Raw genomic sequence first — 16,040 nt, 5'->3', positions numbered from 1 at the left:
GCGCCACCAAGTTTTGCAAACTGATATATAACTTCACTCTTTTTCAGAATAAGATAACAGCAAGTAATGCATTTTAACCTCTTGTTCAAACCATATAGTAGTGTATATACATTTATTAGCGGTTCTAATCTATTATTAAAATATTTTTCTCAGCCCCACTTGAACATCTGATAGCTTTGAAAGGCGGCTCTGGGAGCAACAGTGGGTGTTATCAACCATCTTCTAAAATGTAAGCTTCCCAAAGGACTAGAAAAAAAAATTCAAATGCATTCTTAAGGATCACGCTATAAAAATAGAGAGTTGTGAATCTGCATCTGCCAGTGATACACAGTGGGTAACAAGTCATTTCACTGACTTGGTTATAGACTTTCATATTTTAACCTATCTGCTACATCATAATATCACAATATGGAATAGTTCTTGCATAAAGTAATTGCTCTGTAAAGCCTGTCTGCATAAATGTTTAATGCAGTACACTGGTAAAGTCAGTCAAAATGTGTATCACTTGTTAAATGAAAGATTATACCAATCCAAAATAACTTCTACCAGAAAGAAATACTGCATTGTTTTGTTGATAAAGTGTTTCAGAAGTTAGATTATTACATCAACCCAACTTCCAAGGCAGAAAATTTTTTAAGTGATGATAACCTTGTTGTTGATATTCCCTGAGAATACAATCATTTTATCACTTAAAGTCAAAATTTCCCCAGACAGTTGTAGTTCCTGGTAATCTCCTTGGGTCTGAAAACTCTTGAAGAGCCAAGTTGACATTTTTCAGCTCTTCACGCCACTGGATTTTAGAGGGAGAAGTCCAGGCTACAGCACAGCCTTCAAAACAACACAGGGGCATCTCTGATCCTGCCCTACCTAAGCTTTGGCGGTAGTGGGGCTTCTGTCTGGAGAAATGCCCTCAAAGGGTAACCAGTAGGTGTGACATAGAATTGGCCAATGTTAGCATCTGCAGCCATCATCAAAAGATGAATCCACTGCCACTGCCCCGTGAGGGGCCCCTAAAATTGCAGAAGGTATCAGCAAGGAGGCTGCCCAGGTTGTTTTCCAAGAGAGGCCACAGGAGGAAGGGAGCTACTTGGGGGCACTTAAATCTTTTGTGCAGAGGAGCTTCTTTTCATGAGAGCAGGGGAGTTTTAATGACTTCTTAAACACTTGTGTGGGACAGGCTTGAGCATGAAGGAGGTTTTAAGCCAGGCACAAAGTTAGTTTCAAATACTAGTTAATAAATCTATTTTTATTTCCTTTTTTCACAGAAGCTGGTAATCTAGGACCTACATGTAAACAACTTTATATGAATATTTTTTGTACTTGGTTTACTTGGATTGGTATAATACATTATATTTAAGTTCCTTGAATACTGTGGATACTCCTAATGTTTATGAATGACTGAGGCTTTGTAAATTAAGGGACATTTGTGTGAATAAAGTTATTTGGTGGGGTCAAAGAATCCATATGATTTGGGGGAAAAAAAAAAAAAGGTCAAAAATTTTAAAGACAATTAACCAGAAATATTATATACCAGAAATTGAAAGAGATTAGACAGGAAGTAATAAATAAATCAAGCATAATATCCGGCATACCTGCTGCATGTATAGGTGTCCTCTTCAAAATGTAATCTTTTACTAAGATTGAGGCTCCCTGATTAATGAGTACATCCACACATTCAACATGGCCCTTAAATGCTGCAAGATCTAGGGGTGTTCTTCCACTACTATTTCTGACATCAAGATCTAACAAAGACTGTACCAACACTTCCAGTGCTTGATGGTGACCATGGTAGGCCTAGAAATAAATAAAAATGTAAATTTTAAAAATATATATTTAGACTGACTTCCTAAATACTTTAAAAAATGTAAATAAGCAAACTTGTCTTCATATTATCATCCTATTTAAGATAATCCAAACTTCTACAGTGAGAATTCAGGAAGTTAACTACAGATTTTTCTAATAATCAACATAGTAGGTTGGCTACTGTGGTAGGGAATAGGCATTCTAAAAATAATAAAAGTTTAAATGACAGGTGATCTTTTCATGAGTATACAATGCTTGGCTCATGGCAGACATTCAATGGATGTGTGACAGGGATTTATTCAAACCTTGATTTCAAGTCTGATTCCAAAAAGCCTGTTTTTGTTTTGTTTTGAGGCAAGGTCTTGCTCTGTTGCCCCAGCTGGAGTGCAGTGGTGTGATCATAGCTCACTGCAGCCTTGACCTTCTGGGCTTAAGTGATCCTCCCACCTCAGCCTCCTGAGTAGCAGGGACCAGAGGTACACGTTACCACGCCCAGCTAATTTTTCTTTTAATTTTTGTAGTGATGAGGGTCTTGCTATGCTATCCAGGCTGGTCTCAAAATTCCTGGCCTCAAGTGATCCTCTTACCTTGGTCTCTCAAAGTGCTAGGATTACAGGCAAGAGCCACTGTGCCCAGCCAAGTCTGTGTTCTTAATCACAGTTCAGTGCTCCACATCAACTCCAAAGACAGCTAGCAACTTGAGTTGAGTCAGTGCTTGAATATTCTGATTTCTTAAATTAAACTGACTATACCTACCCCATAATGTGCCATAGCTAAAAAAAGAAGTAATTCTTTTAGCAAAGAAATATGTAACTGAGCCCTGCTTGAGTATCACCACATACCAGGCACTGTCCTAGCTGTACAAGAGTAAGACTGAAGATTTGTCAGACTGAAGTTGCCTTATTTTTGTTTTTGAGACGGAGTCTCGCTCTGTCACCAGGCTGGAGTGCAGTGGCATGATCTCAGCTCACTGTAACCTCTGCCTTCCTGGGTTCAAGCGATTCTCCTGTCTCAGCCTCCCAAGTAGCTGGGATTACAGGCGCACACCACCGCGCCCCAGCTAATTTTTGTATTTTTAGTAGAGACAGGGTTTCATCATGTTGGCCAGGATGGTCTCGAGATCTCTTGACCTTGTGATCCATCCACCTCAACCTCCCAAAGTGCTGGGATTACAGGTGTGAGACACTGCACCTGGCCCGAAGTTGCCTTCTTCATACAGTCTAATAAAAGGGCTTTCCAGAAAAGTCATTTCAAAATCCAACATGGCAACTGAACATATATTATTTACACTGGACTAAATGCTGAGCAGGACATAAAGAAATAAGTAAACTTCAAAGGACTACAATGCCATTTCTTGTAGAAAATGTCAGAAAGTAGCAGCAAGAGATAACGTCACTCTGGGCCTTACTGATCTCTTTATAATGAATCTGTGTAGAAACTTGATTACTTAAGCTTGACTATCTCAAAGATTAAAGTGACTATAGGTAGCAGAATTCTGTTTTAGGATATCTAACTTTGTTCCTCAATACCAGGTCAATGAAAATCATGCCACTGAAAGAATGAACTCTGAGGAACCATACGTTATATAGAAGACAGTATACAAAGAAGAGGTTAGCCAGTTGCGGTAGCTAACACCTATAATCCCAGGACTTTGGGGAGGCTGAGGTGGAGGGATCATTTGAACAGGAGTTTGGGACCAGCCTGAGCAACAGAGTGAGATCTCATCTCTGCCAAAAAAAAAAAAAAATAATAATAATAATAATCAGCTAGGCCTGGTGGCATGTGGTCGTAGCTACGCAGGAGGCTGAGGTGGAAGGATCACTTGAGTTTGGGAGGTACAGGCTGCAGTGAGCTGGGAATATACCACTGCACCCCAGCCTGTGTGACAGAATGAGATTATGTCTCTAAATAAATAAAAATAATAATAAATGAAGTTGGGCATGGTCACTCACACCTATAATCTCAGCACTCTGGCAGGCCAACACAGGAGGATTACTTGAGGCCAGGAGTTTGAGACTAGCCTGGGCAACAGTGAGACCTTATCTCTACAAAAAAATAAAGAATTAGCCAGGAATGGTGGTGTGCGCTTATAGTCCTAGCTACTCAGAAGGCTGAGGGAGGGAGGCTCACTTGAGCTCAGGAGTTCAAGACTGCAGTGAGCCGTGATTGTGCCACTACACTCCAGCCTGGATGACAGAGTGAGACACTGTCTGAAAAACAATAGAATAAATAAAAAATAAAAATGAAAAGACAAGAGAATGAATAGGAGCCATGATGATTTGCCACAGAGCCTCCCCCCATGATATCCTCGTATGGGACTGAGAGAAGCAGCCCAAATGTCCAGTATGAGCAAAATTAGGAATCAAGACCAGTTTCCCTGAGCCTCAGATCAGTATGTTTTTACTGTACCAAGTTGTCCTGAATGGGAGAGTTTCGAATAAGAAATTAAAGTAACTTCTCAAAACCTCCTAGAGATAGATATGAAAAGGAAAAGTGGTGGTATAATCATATTTCATTGCATCTAATTACTAAATTATTTCAATTTTTAGCTTAAAAACACTATTTAGTATACCCATGTCATAGCAGCGCTTATTCATAATAGCTAAGAGATGGAAGCAACCTAGCATCTATTGTCAGATGAACAGATAAAGAAAAATGTGCCATATACATAATAGATTATTATTCAGCTTAAAAATGAAGGAAATTCAGCCACATGCTACAACATGGATAAACTCTGCTAGATGAAATAAGCCAGTCACATAACACAAAAAAATACTGTTATGATTCCACTTAAATGAGATATTTAGATTAGTCAAATTCATAGGAACAGAAGGTAGGCTGGTATTACCAGAGACTGGGGAAAAGAGAAATAGGGAGATGTTTAATGGGTACAGAGTTTTAGTTTTAATCTTTACAAGATAAAAAGATTCTGGAGATTGGTTATATAGTAATGTAAATATACTTAACACTGCTGAACTGTACACTTAGAAATGGTTAAGAAGGTACGTCTTACGTTATGTTTTCTTTTTTCTTCCATTACTACCATCTACACGTACAAAATCTCTGACAAAAAAATAGTAATTGTGAGAGGGTGAGAGAGAGAGAGAGAAAGACCAACCCACTGATCAATGTATAGCACATTGTTAATTTGCAAGCACAAAAAGAGAAACTTGCCAAATTGAAGGGTGGCGAGAATACAAATGAGAAATTTCTAAGGAAACAACATCATTAAACTGATAACTAAGTCCTAAAGACTGCAGAGCTTTTGGGAGTCTTTAACATGCTACTTGTTGAACCTCCGTAAGGGGGAAATAGTCTGGGACCTAGGAAATGCTCAAGAAATGACAGTGAAATTATTATAATGAGAATGATGCTGCTGCTGCTGATGCTGCTCAGTCTTCATTTCTTTTCATCAATAGTAAAATGGCTATTTTTTCCATGCTGGCTTTGCCTTGTCAGACTTATTTACTATGCATGTCTGGGAGAGGTCATGGTGTTTCCAAGGACTCAAAGGGCAAAGAAGTAGAAAGCTTTAAGAATGCTTTCTTAGTTACTGAGAACATGATAGGAAGTATCATGGGGAGAAACGGCAGAAAATTTAATGTATATATGTCAGTGTTAAAACACACGCAAGGAGAGTATTAAGAGAAAAAATAATAGTACATATGAAAAGAAACATTCAAATGAATCACTGAACTTGTAGTGCTCCACACTGAATTAAGGATACATCCTTATAAGCATTTTACTAAAAATCAGGGATCTCACAAACAGCTGGTGACAGTACCCTGGTCTCCTGATTCTCAAAGTACCCCCCCCTTCCCTACAACTCTAACATGCTTTGTCTCAAAAATAAATTCTTTCAGTACAGAAAGCTAGATTAGGATCTACTTGAAATTTAAGGTAATAAGTTCTCATTTGACTTAAAAAATTGTCACATTCTTCCCTAACCTTCTTCATTTAGTGATTGACACTGGAAAAAAATTTAGAGGAGTCTTAAAGTGGAAGAGACATAACAGACAATGTAGCCAAATCCTATAGTGTGAGCAACTGAAGGACCAGTGAACACACAACCAGTTAGCACCCCAAGATCACAAAGTCAGCAAAACATTGTAGAAATACTACAGAATGTGTGTGTATACCATCTGCTTAGCCAACTTATAAGGCATTCCACTAGGGCAGCACATTTTAAAATTCACCATCACAGGCATATTTTCTGTATTTTCTCCCTTTCTCTCCCCAGAAGGCCCTGGGAAAGATCATTGTCCTTTTTTTTTTCCCCCAAAGCAAGAAACAGAAAAAACAAAAACCCAGCACATTAAATAATTCTCTGAATTAAAGAAAGTTCTCAAAGTTTTAACTCCATGATAACTATTACATGGACCAAAAGTTTATGGTACTAGCTTGAGTCAACACAAATAGGTATTAGATATTTTCAGTAAATCAGCCATCAAGTTGGCTATGAAGGCAGTACTCACAGCCAAGTGTAAAGGGCTTATTGTTGCTCTATTATCTGAATCACTCAGCATGTCTGTTCCTGAGGTTTCCATTAACTGAAAAAGAAGAGGCATTTTAAATGTCAGAAAGACACACTACAGCAATTATTCTCTCCCACTCCCCCAGTTCAAATCCACTTTAGAGTATTACTTGGCAACTCAGCAAACTTATAAAACATGATTATTATGAAAGTGTAGTAAGGATAAGGAGCACAGACTAAGAGCTTTGAAGACAGGCTACAAACTAAGAGTTTGGGGGAAATGCTACTTAATTGCCACGAAGTAAACATCTTCCTTCCCTCTGTACACAAGATTTCTGTCACCATCTTTGCGCCTAATATGTAAAAACACTTTCAGCTTTAATGACAGCAAATAGATAAACATAACTGGTAGGAGGGAATTGAGTAATACTAATTGGTGGGAGGTAATTGACTAATACTTACAACATCTAGAGGAGTTTCACTTGCAATCTGAAATAAAGGTCAAAACAAAAATATTTAGCTTGGGAAGTATTCATCTATAGTAAGTCTTAACTTACACAGGGCTTTGCTAACTTTTACTCTAAACCTGTGCTTCATTTGGCTCCAAAAAATTAGATGTTTTGAATAAATAATTTCATATCACAATAGACATCAAATCTATATACATAGGTCTAAAATTTTGGTGTGAAGATCCATAATAACGTAGGAAGACAGTTATTTTTGTAGCAGGGCTCTAAGCGCTATATTAAATTGTCAACCTCCCTTTTCTTTTGTATCTACTCTCCTTGAATTTTATTTCCCCTTGAAGGGAAGCAAAGTTTAACGTAATTTAATAAGGTAAGTCTAAATAAGAGAATCTTTAACCTAAAGTATCTGTTACAAACATGAGTATCTTTTCTTTGACTTTCCTTCTGGTTTGGTAAATCTGGGTGAATGGTGGTATTATATTCCGGAATCAGACCACAGTAGAAATAAAAACTTTCTTTGTAGAAGTGGAGTCTCCCTTATTAGGAGGGGTTGTGAAATAAATGCACCTTTTGGAATTCCCTAAATATATGGGGGATATATTCCTTTCACAGGGACTTTTATTTCTCACGTAAGACACAGTTATAGTCTTTTAGAAACTTATGAAAAATATTTATTTAAAGGGGCAGGAGAATACTGTAGACATGAACATGGCGTAATCGGTAGCCCTCTTCAGAGATCTAATTTTCTCCTTTTTTAAAAAGAAAAGAGAATGAGATATATCTTACTAAAACAAGTATGAACTTAAGATGTATATAAATTCTGAAAATGTTAGAAAACAAAATGGAATTTGTTTCTTGATCCATTTATTCTCATTTTTGTTATATTATTAGACTATAAACTCACATTAGGTCTTTCACAAGCATTCAGGAATCTTACCAGCTGAAGACATAGACGGTGACCATAAGCAGCTGAATAATGAACTGCATTGTATCCTTGCTTATCACGGATCCCTGGATTTGCATCGTTTCTTAATAAGTATTCCAGGCACCTATATATAACAATAACATACTGAAAATTCTAAATCCTGCATATTAACCAATGATAAAAAAGAGTCTGAAATTAAAAACTGACAATTTTTCTTACACTTGAGTGATATAAAAATCGTAAATGTATTACACTATAAAAATCTGTCATTTAAATAACATTGACTAAAGTATCATAAAAATGCAAATGAAACATTCATGAAAATCTTCTTGATTCAAAGTGGATACCTCAAAAGTCTGTCAGACGGCTTTTTTAATACATGAAGGCTCTTTTTTACACAGTCTGTATCTATACCACCACCTAAACAACGTTGGATAGGATTAAACTTTTGGTGGTGGTGAGTACATAATATTGGCAATATTACTATTTATCTATCTAGAACACAGAATGAGTAAATTTTTCATCATGAAGCTCAAGAAAGGATGTTAAACAAAACAAAACCCCAAGAAACCAAGGTCAGAACTCAATGAACCTGAATTAGAGGACTAAGAAGAGGTATATAAACAGAGTAAAATGGTAAGAAGGTATCCATAAGAGATACTTCATTTCATTTCTGTGATATTAAAATAAGAAGAAAATAATTTTAAAAAACACTGTATGTAAAACCACTATGGAAAACCGTCCAGAGATTCCTTAACGAATGAAAAGTAACACTAGCATTTGATCCAGCAATCCCATTACTGGGTATCTACCCAGAAGAAAAGAAGTCATTATTTGAAAAAGGCACTTGCACATGTATGTTTATAGCATACAATTCGCAATTGCAAAAATATGAAACCAGTCAATTTAGGCTATCTATCAATCAATGAGTGTGTAAAGAAAAATGTGGTATATATACACCATGGAATACTATTCAGACATAGAAAGGAACAAAGTAATAGCATTCACAGCAATCTGGAGTTGGAGATCATTATTCTAAGTGAAGTAATTCAGGGATGGAAAATGAGTATCGTATGTTCTCACCCATAAGTGGGAGCTATGAGGAGACGCAAAGGCACAAAAATGACAGAATGGACTTTGGGGACTCAGGGGGAAGAGTCCCCAAATTGTACCCAATATGTAGTCTTTTATCCCTCATATTTTACTCCATGTGAGGGATAAAAGACTACACATTGGATACAATGTACATTACTCAGGTGACCGGTGCACCAAAATCTCAGAAATCATCAATAAAGAACTTATCTATGTAACCAAAAACCACCTGTTCCCCAGTAACTATCGAAATAAAATAAAAATAAATTTAATCATGTGTTTTTTTGGTCATTCGTTCTGTTTATGTGATGGATTACGTTTATTGATTTGTGTATGCTGAACCAGGTTTGCATCCCAGGTATGAAGCTGACTTGATCGTGGTGGATAAGCTTTTTGATATGCTGCTGGATTCACTTTGCCAGTATTTTATTGAGGATTTTCGCATCGATGTTCATCAGGGATATTGGCCTAAAATTCTCTTTTTTTGTTGTATCTCTGCCAGGCTTTGGTATCGGGATGACGCTGGCCTTATAAAATGAGTTAGGGAGGATTCCCTCTTTTTCTATTGTAGGAAATAGTTTCAGAAGGAATGCTCCAGCTCCTCTTTGTACCTCTGGTAGAATTCGGCTGTGAGTCCATCTGGTCCTGGACTTTTTTTTTGGTTGGTAGGCTATTAATTATTGCCTCAATTTCAGAGCCTGTTATTGGTCTATGCAGAGATTCAACTTCTTCCTGATTTAGTCTTGGGAGGGTGTATGTGTCCAGGAATTTATCCATTTCTTCTAGATTTTCTAGTTTATTTGCGTAGAGGTGTTTATATATTCTCTGATGGTGGTTTGTATTTCTGTGAGATCGGTGGTGATATCCCCTTTATGTATCTATTTGAATCTTCTCTCTTTTCTTCTTCATTGGTCTTGCTAGTGGTCTATCTGATTATCTCAATAGATGCAGAAAACGCCTTCGACAAAATTCAACAGCCCTTCATGCTAGAAACTATCAATAAACTAGGTACCAATGGAAAGTATCTCAAAATAGTAAGAGCTATTTATGACAAACTCACAGCCAATATAATACTGAATGGGCAAAAACTGGAAGCATTCCCGGATGCCCTCTCTCACCACTCCTATCCAACATACTGTTGGAAGTTCTGGCCAGGGCAATCAGGCAAGAGAAAGAAAGAAAGGATATTCAATTAGGAAAAGAGGAAGTCAAATTGTCTCTTTTTGCAGATGTCATGATGTATATTTAGAAAATCCCATCGTCTCAGCCCAAAATCTCCTTAAGCTGATAAGCAACTTCAGCAAAGTCTCAGGATACAAAATCAATGTGCAAAAATCACAAGCATTCCTATACACAAATAATAGGCAGAGAGCCAAATCATGAGTGAACTCCCATTCACTATTACTACAAAGAGAATAAAACACCTAGGAATCCAACTAACAAGGGAAGTGAAGGACCTCTTCAGGCAGAACTACAAATCACTGCTCAACGAAATAAAAGAGGACATAAATGGAAGAACATTCCAAGATCATGGAGAGGAAGAATCAATATTGTGAAAATGGTCATACTGCCCAAGGTAATTTATAGATTCAATGCTATCCCCATCAAGCTACCACTGATTTTCTTCACAGAATTGGAAAAAACTACTTTAAAATTCATATGGAACCAAAAAAGGGCCTGCATTGCCAAGACAATCCTAAGCCAAAAGAACAAAGCTGGAGGCATCATGCTACCTGACTTCAAACTATACTACAAGGCTACAGTAACCAAAACAGCATGGTACTGGTATCAAAACAGATTATAGAGCAATGGAACAGAACAGAGGCCTCAGAAATAACACCACTACAAGCATCTGATCTTTGACAAACCTGACAAAAACTAGCAATGGGGAAAGGATTCCTTATTTAATAAATGGTGCTGGGAAAACTGGCTAGCCCTTCCTTAGAAAGCTGAAAGAAAGCTGAAACTGGATCCCTTCCTTACACTGTATACAAAAATTAACTCAAGATGGATTAAAGACTTAAATGTAAGACCTAACACCATAAAAACCCTATTAGAAAACCTAGGGAATACCATTCAGGACACAGGCATGGGCAAAGACTTCATGACTAAAACACCAAAAGCAATGGCAACAAAAGCCAAAATAGACAAATGGGATCTAATTAAACTAAAGAGCTTCCGCACAGCAAAAGAAACTATCATCAGAGTGAACAGGCAATCTACAGAATGGGAGAAAAGTTTTGCCATCTACCCATGTGACAACGGGTTAATATCCAGATCTACAAAGAACTTAAATTCACAAGAAAAAAATAACCCCATCAAAAAGTGGGCAAAGGATATGAACAGACACTTCTCAAAAGATGACATTTATGCAGTCAAGAGACATACGAAAAAATAGTTATCATCACTGGTCATCAGATAAATGCAAATCAAAACCACAATGAGATACCATCTCACGCCAGTTAGAATGGCAATCATTAAAAAGTCAGGAAACAACAGATGCTGGTGAGGATGTGGAGAAATAGGAACTCTTTTACACTGTCGGTGGGAGTGTAAATTAGTTCAACCATTGTGGAAGACAGTGTGGCGATTCCTCAAGGATCTAGAACTAGAAATACCATTTGACCCAGCAATCCCATTTCTGGGTATATGCCCAAAGGATTATAAAGTATCATGCTACTATAAAGACACATGCACACGTATGGTTACTGCGGCACTATTTGCAATAGCAAAGACTTGGAACCAACCCAAATGTCCATCAATGACAGACTGGATTAAGAAAATGTGGCACATATACACCATGGAATACTATGCAGCCATAAAAAAGGATGAGTGCATGTCCTTTGCAGGGACATGGATGAAACTGGAAACCATTACTTTCAGCAAACTATCACAAGATCAGAAAACCAAACACTGCATGTTCTCATCATACATGGGAGTTGAACAATGAGAACACATGGACACACGGAGGGGAACATCACACACCGGGGCCTGTCAGGGGCTGGGGGAGGGATAGCATTAGGAGAAATACCTAATGCAAATGATGAGTTGATGGGTACAGCAAACCACCATGGCACATGTATACCTATGTAACAAACCTGCACGTTGAGCACATGAAAGTATAATGGCACACAAAAAAATTAATTAAAAAACATTATATAGGGCCGGGCTCAGGGGCTCATGCCTGTAATCCCAGCAGTTTGATAGGCTGAGGCGGGCAGATCACAAGGTCAAGAGATCGAGACCATCCTGGCCAACATGGTGAAATGCTGTCTCTACTAAAAATACAAAAATTAGCTGGACATGGTGGTGTGTGCCTGTAGTCCCGGCTACTTGGGAGGCTGAGGCAGGAGAACTGCTTGAACTTGCGAGGTGGAGGTTGCAGTGAGCCGAGATCACACCACTGCACTCCAGCCTGGTGACAGAGCGAGACTGCATCTCAAAAACAAACAAACAAACAAACAAAAAACAAACCCACCCCTGACCCCCACCCACACACAAAGAAACACAACAGTATATAGGCCATAATTTATAACTTTAATAAATTTTATTACGGCAAGAAAAAAAAAAGGCACTGAAAGAGAAATGAAAAAATTCTCCCTTAGTTTGGTACCAGTGATCTTGGGCCATAAAGGTGAAATAGCCTCTGTTTATTCATTTGATATATGGAGAAGCCAGCTAAATAATCTAAAGTCTATTCATGTTCAAATTCCAAGTCTATAATTATTCAGTGATAATTTGTTTGCTATTCAAATATGTCTACCCAAATATTAAACTACCTGGGGAAAAAAATTCTTTAAACAAATACTCCTTGTTAAAAGTTTCCAAAATCACACTGAAGTCACATAAAAACAAATGAAAAGAAATTCTAGAGCAATGTAACTAATCTTTCAGTAACTCTAGCTCACAAATATATGAGAGCCATTATTTCAAGGCTAACACTTATTTCCTTAAATGCTGAATTTCTTAAAAAGGTTTAGATCTCTTAGAAATTACTTTCAGAATCTTTATTGTAATATCTTCAGTGGCAGCAAATATTTATCATTAAGTGCAATTTTGACATTTATGTTCAGCTAAAATTCTTTGGAATCAAGCATAATAAAAAATTAAGATTAAGCTGGGTGCAGTGGCTCATGCCTGTAATCCCAGCACTTTGGGAGGCGGAGACAGGCAGATCACCTGAGGTCAGGAGTTCAAGACCAGCCTGACCAACAGGGAGAAACCTGTCTCTACTAAAAATACAAAATTAGCCAGGCGTGGTGGCGCATGCCTGTAATCCCAGTTGCTCGGGAGGCTGAGGCAGGAGAATCACTTGAACCCAGGAGGCGGAGGTTGCAGTGAGCCAAGTCTGCACCATTGCACTCCAGCCTGGGCAACAAGATCGAAACTCTGTCTCAAAAAAAAAAAGGTTAAAGTGGGTATCACTATGATAAAAACAAAACAAAACAAAACCCAAGTCTGGCTCTAAAGTAACAAGACTGGTGTTTTGTTTTGTTTTGTTTTACAAACTAGCTCTGAGGACATGTCAGGAAAAGGAAGCGTTTTAGTCAGTGTGTGAACTCTGTTTGTACAAAGCCTTCATTGGTGCCCAATTCAGAGGACAGTGCTCACTGGGATGTAGAAAAAGCCTGCAAGTCTGTAGGAATACTTTACAGGCAAAAACATTTTACCCAAGGGCATTAAAAAAAAATTTAATCAAGTTCTCTAGATGTTGGTGATAAAACAGAAATGGTTCTCCCTTACTAAGACCTGAATACAAGACTTATTCTAATATAATTTCTTCTACTGGCATACCTTTCAGATTTTGCTAAACAATATAAATTTTCACAATTACTCTGGGTAAGCATTATCTCTAACAAATGAAAAAGATTACTGACATTAAGTTAAATTTTGACTTTTCCCAAATCCTTTTGGCTAGAATATGGCAAACCAAGGACTAAACCACCTCAGGTCTTCTCTTTATCCATTGTTCTACGTTCCCACAAACTTTTGGAACAGCGGTTAATCAGTTACAGTTATAAGTTAACTAGGTGCTTATAAAATACTGAATCACAAAATTACTTGATCTTGAAAATGTGGACTTCATTAGAGGATGGGGGCAGGAGAGTCTGTCTACTCTTTTTTCTGCTTGTACATTAACACATGCTCATTTTATAAAACCCAGACAATTAAGAAATGAAGATTCTCTATAATCTGTCCTCTGAAATAAAATATATACACAAAATCTGAAAAAATACTTAAGGCTAAACAATATTGTTATAATTTTTCCTCATTGTTAGGCAAATTAAGTATCTTCATCCCCACTAACCACAAAGGTTAAAATCAGAATGCATTTCAAATTATTTAAATTTATCCTACTCTTACCCTACCACTAATGAACTCTACCACTTTTCTAATGCAAGTTCAGACTGATTCAAGTTCATGTGTCCCATGGCTGGTCAGAGCCCTGGGTAAGGACCACTCAGCCAGGAAAACAGATGTGGTATTGTCACTCCCAGAGGCCCTCCTTCCTCTCTACTCTTCCCATGGCATACAATAGTTCTTACCACCACCCACAACCCCACCCTGGCCCAAAAAATCAGTTTTAAAAAATACAACTAACCTTTATAGGAAGATTAGGATGTGTCAGAACTGCTCCAAGCAATTAATGTATACTAAACCACTTTAAACTCTACATAGTCGTGACTGAGTTTAGACTATTATCTCCATTTCACAGATGAAATAGGCACAGAGAGGTTAAGTAATTTGCGAAGGTACCATAGTAAAAGGCAGAGCTAGTATCAAACATTGCTCTTACATACATATACAAAATAAGCTTAACAAAGTTGTTGAATGTAAGTCACATACAAAAGGCAAATATATCTTCTATATATCAACACAAAAAAAATTTAAAGATTGATTTTGGTAATAAAAAATATCAGAAACATAGGAATAAATCTCAGCATTACAAAACCTCTACACACAAAAAAATGCATGATCCCATTTTTATGAAGTTTGAAAACAGACAAAAATTAATTGCCATTAGAAGTAAAAATATAGCCCCATTTCCTAAGAGTGTTACTGTGGTCTAAATGTTTGTGTCTCCCCACACCCACTCACACGGTGAAATTCCAACCTCAAGGTGATGTTATTAGGAGGTGGGGCCTTTAGGGGGTGATTAGGTCAAGAGGGCAGAGCCCTCCCTCATGAATGGGATTAGTGTCCTTACAAAAAAGGCCCAAAAGAGCTCTTTCACTCCTACCATGTGAGGATATGGCAAGAATATGCCCTCAAAGAGGAAGTGGGTCTTCTCCAGACACTGAATCTGCCAGTGCCTTGATATTCTTGACTTCTCAGCTTCCATAACTGTGAGAAATAAAATTTCTGTTGTTTACAAGCCACCCAGTTTTTGGTATTTTGTTATAGCAGTCCAAACAGACTATGAGAATTGTTACTGCGAAGTTACGATGTTGCTGAAACAAATATCTAAAATGTGGAAGAGGTTTTAGAACTGGGTAATGGATAGAGGATGGAAGAGTTACAAGGTGCAGGCTAGAGATAACCCATAAAATATTTTTTAAAACTATATATGATATAGAAAAGACTTTATAACATATACCAGGGCTTCGACTTTGATTAAGGCTGTGAGGAACAAAAAATGATCTACATACACATACAGCAATACAACTGTTGACGGTGATTATCTCAGTATGAGGGGAATTTCTTCCTTATAATCAGGAAAAACAGCCCTCCAGCTTCCCTTCTCTTATATACCTACTACACACAGGTGTGGAGAAGACCCACATGGCATCCTGCTCAAAGACAACACTATATGTCTTTGCAACAGGCAAATACATTTATTAATATTTCACATATTTAATATGTTTATTGTGATAGTAGCCATGTATTTGTTTGCTGGATTCTTACATGATGTAAAATAAAGACACTTCAGAGGACTTGCTGAATGACTATCTACCAAGAACGCAGGCATCAGGACAATCGGGGTGACTAGCAGAATGACTAGAATGAGTCAGGGAAGATTTCATGTATTTTTCCAATTATTTACTCAAAGTGAAGATGAAGGGATATAAGGCAGAGCAGAATTGTAATTACTGTATGTTGGTCCTAAACAGCAGAAAACCAATGTCAGATTGTTAAAAATTCCAAAGTATAAACAACAACTTTTCCTGGGGAGCTTTAAATTAGAAACTGTGATGCTGACAGGGGATTAGCTAAAAAAAAAAAAAAAAAAAAAAAAAAAAAAGAACAAACAAAAAACCAAGCATTTAAAAAAACAAGT

The 16,040-nt window shown here is 37.4% G+C and overlaps 1 protein-coding gene across 18 annotated transcripts in view; it reads right to left on the bottom strand.

Annotated features, from left to right (window-relative positions):
- LOC105490410 (ankyrin repeat domain 28) overlaps positions 1-16,040 on the bottom strand; it is a 190,659-nt gene that overhangs the window by 21,894 nt on the left and 152,725 nt on the right. For all 18 annotated transcript variants that reach the window (XR_011619668.1, XR_003020022.2, XM_011755990.3 and 15 more), the window contains 4 exons: positions 7,682-7,793; positions 6,740-6,766; positions 6,279-6,353; positions 1,593-1,794 (listed from right to left, as the gene is read on the bottom strand). Coding sequence is in view for 16 of the 18 variants with exons in the window: in XM_011755990.3 (XP_011754292.1) it covers positions 1,593-1,794; positions 6,279-6,353; positions 6,740-6,766; positions 7,682-7,793 (416 nt within the window). In the remaining 2 variants the exon portion in view is untranslated. The remainder of the gene's footprint in view (positions 1-1,592; positions 1,795-6,278; positions 6,354-6,739; positions 6,767-7,681; positions 7,794-16,040) is intronic.

Source organism: Macaca nemestrina, chromosome 2, assembly GCF_043159975.1.
Source record: "Macaca nemestrina isolate mMacNem1 chromosome 2, mMacNem.hap1, whole genome shotgun sequence".
In the NCBI taxonomy this organism is placed as follows: domain Eukaryota; kingdom Metazoa; phylum Chordata; class Mammalia; order Primates; family Cercopithecidae; genus Macaca; species Macaca nemestrina.
This window is presented reverse-complemented; position numbering and strand designations above follow the sequence as displayed.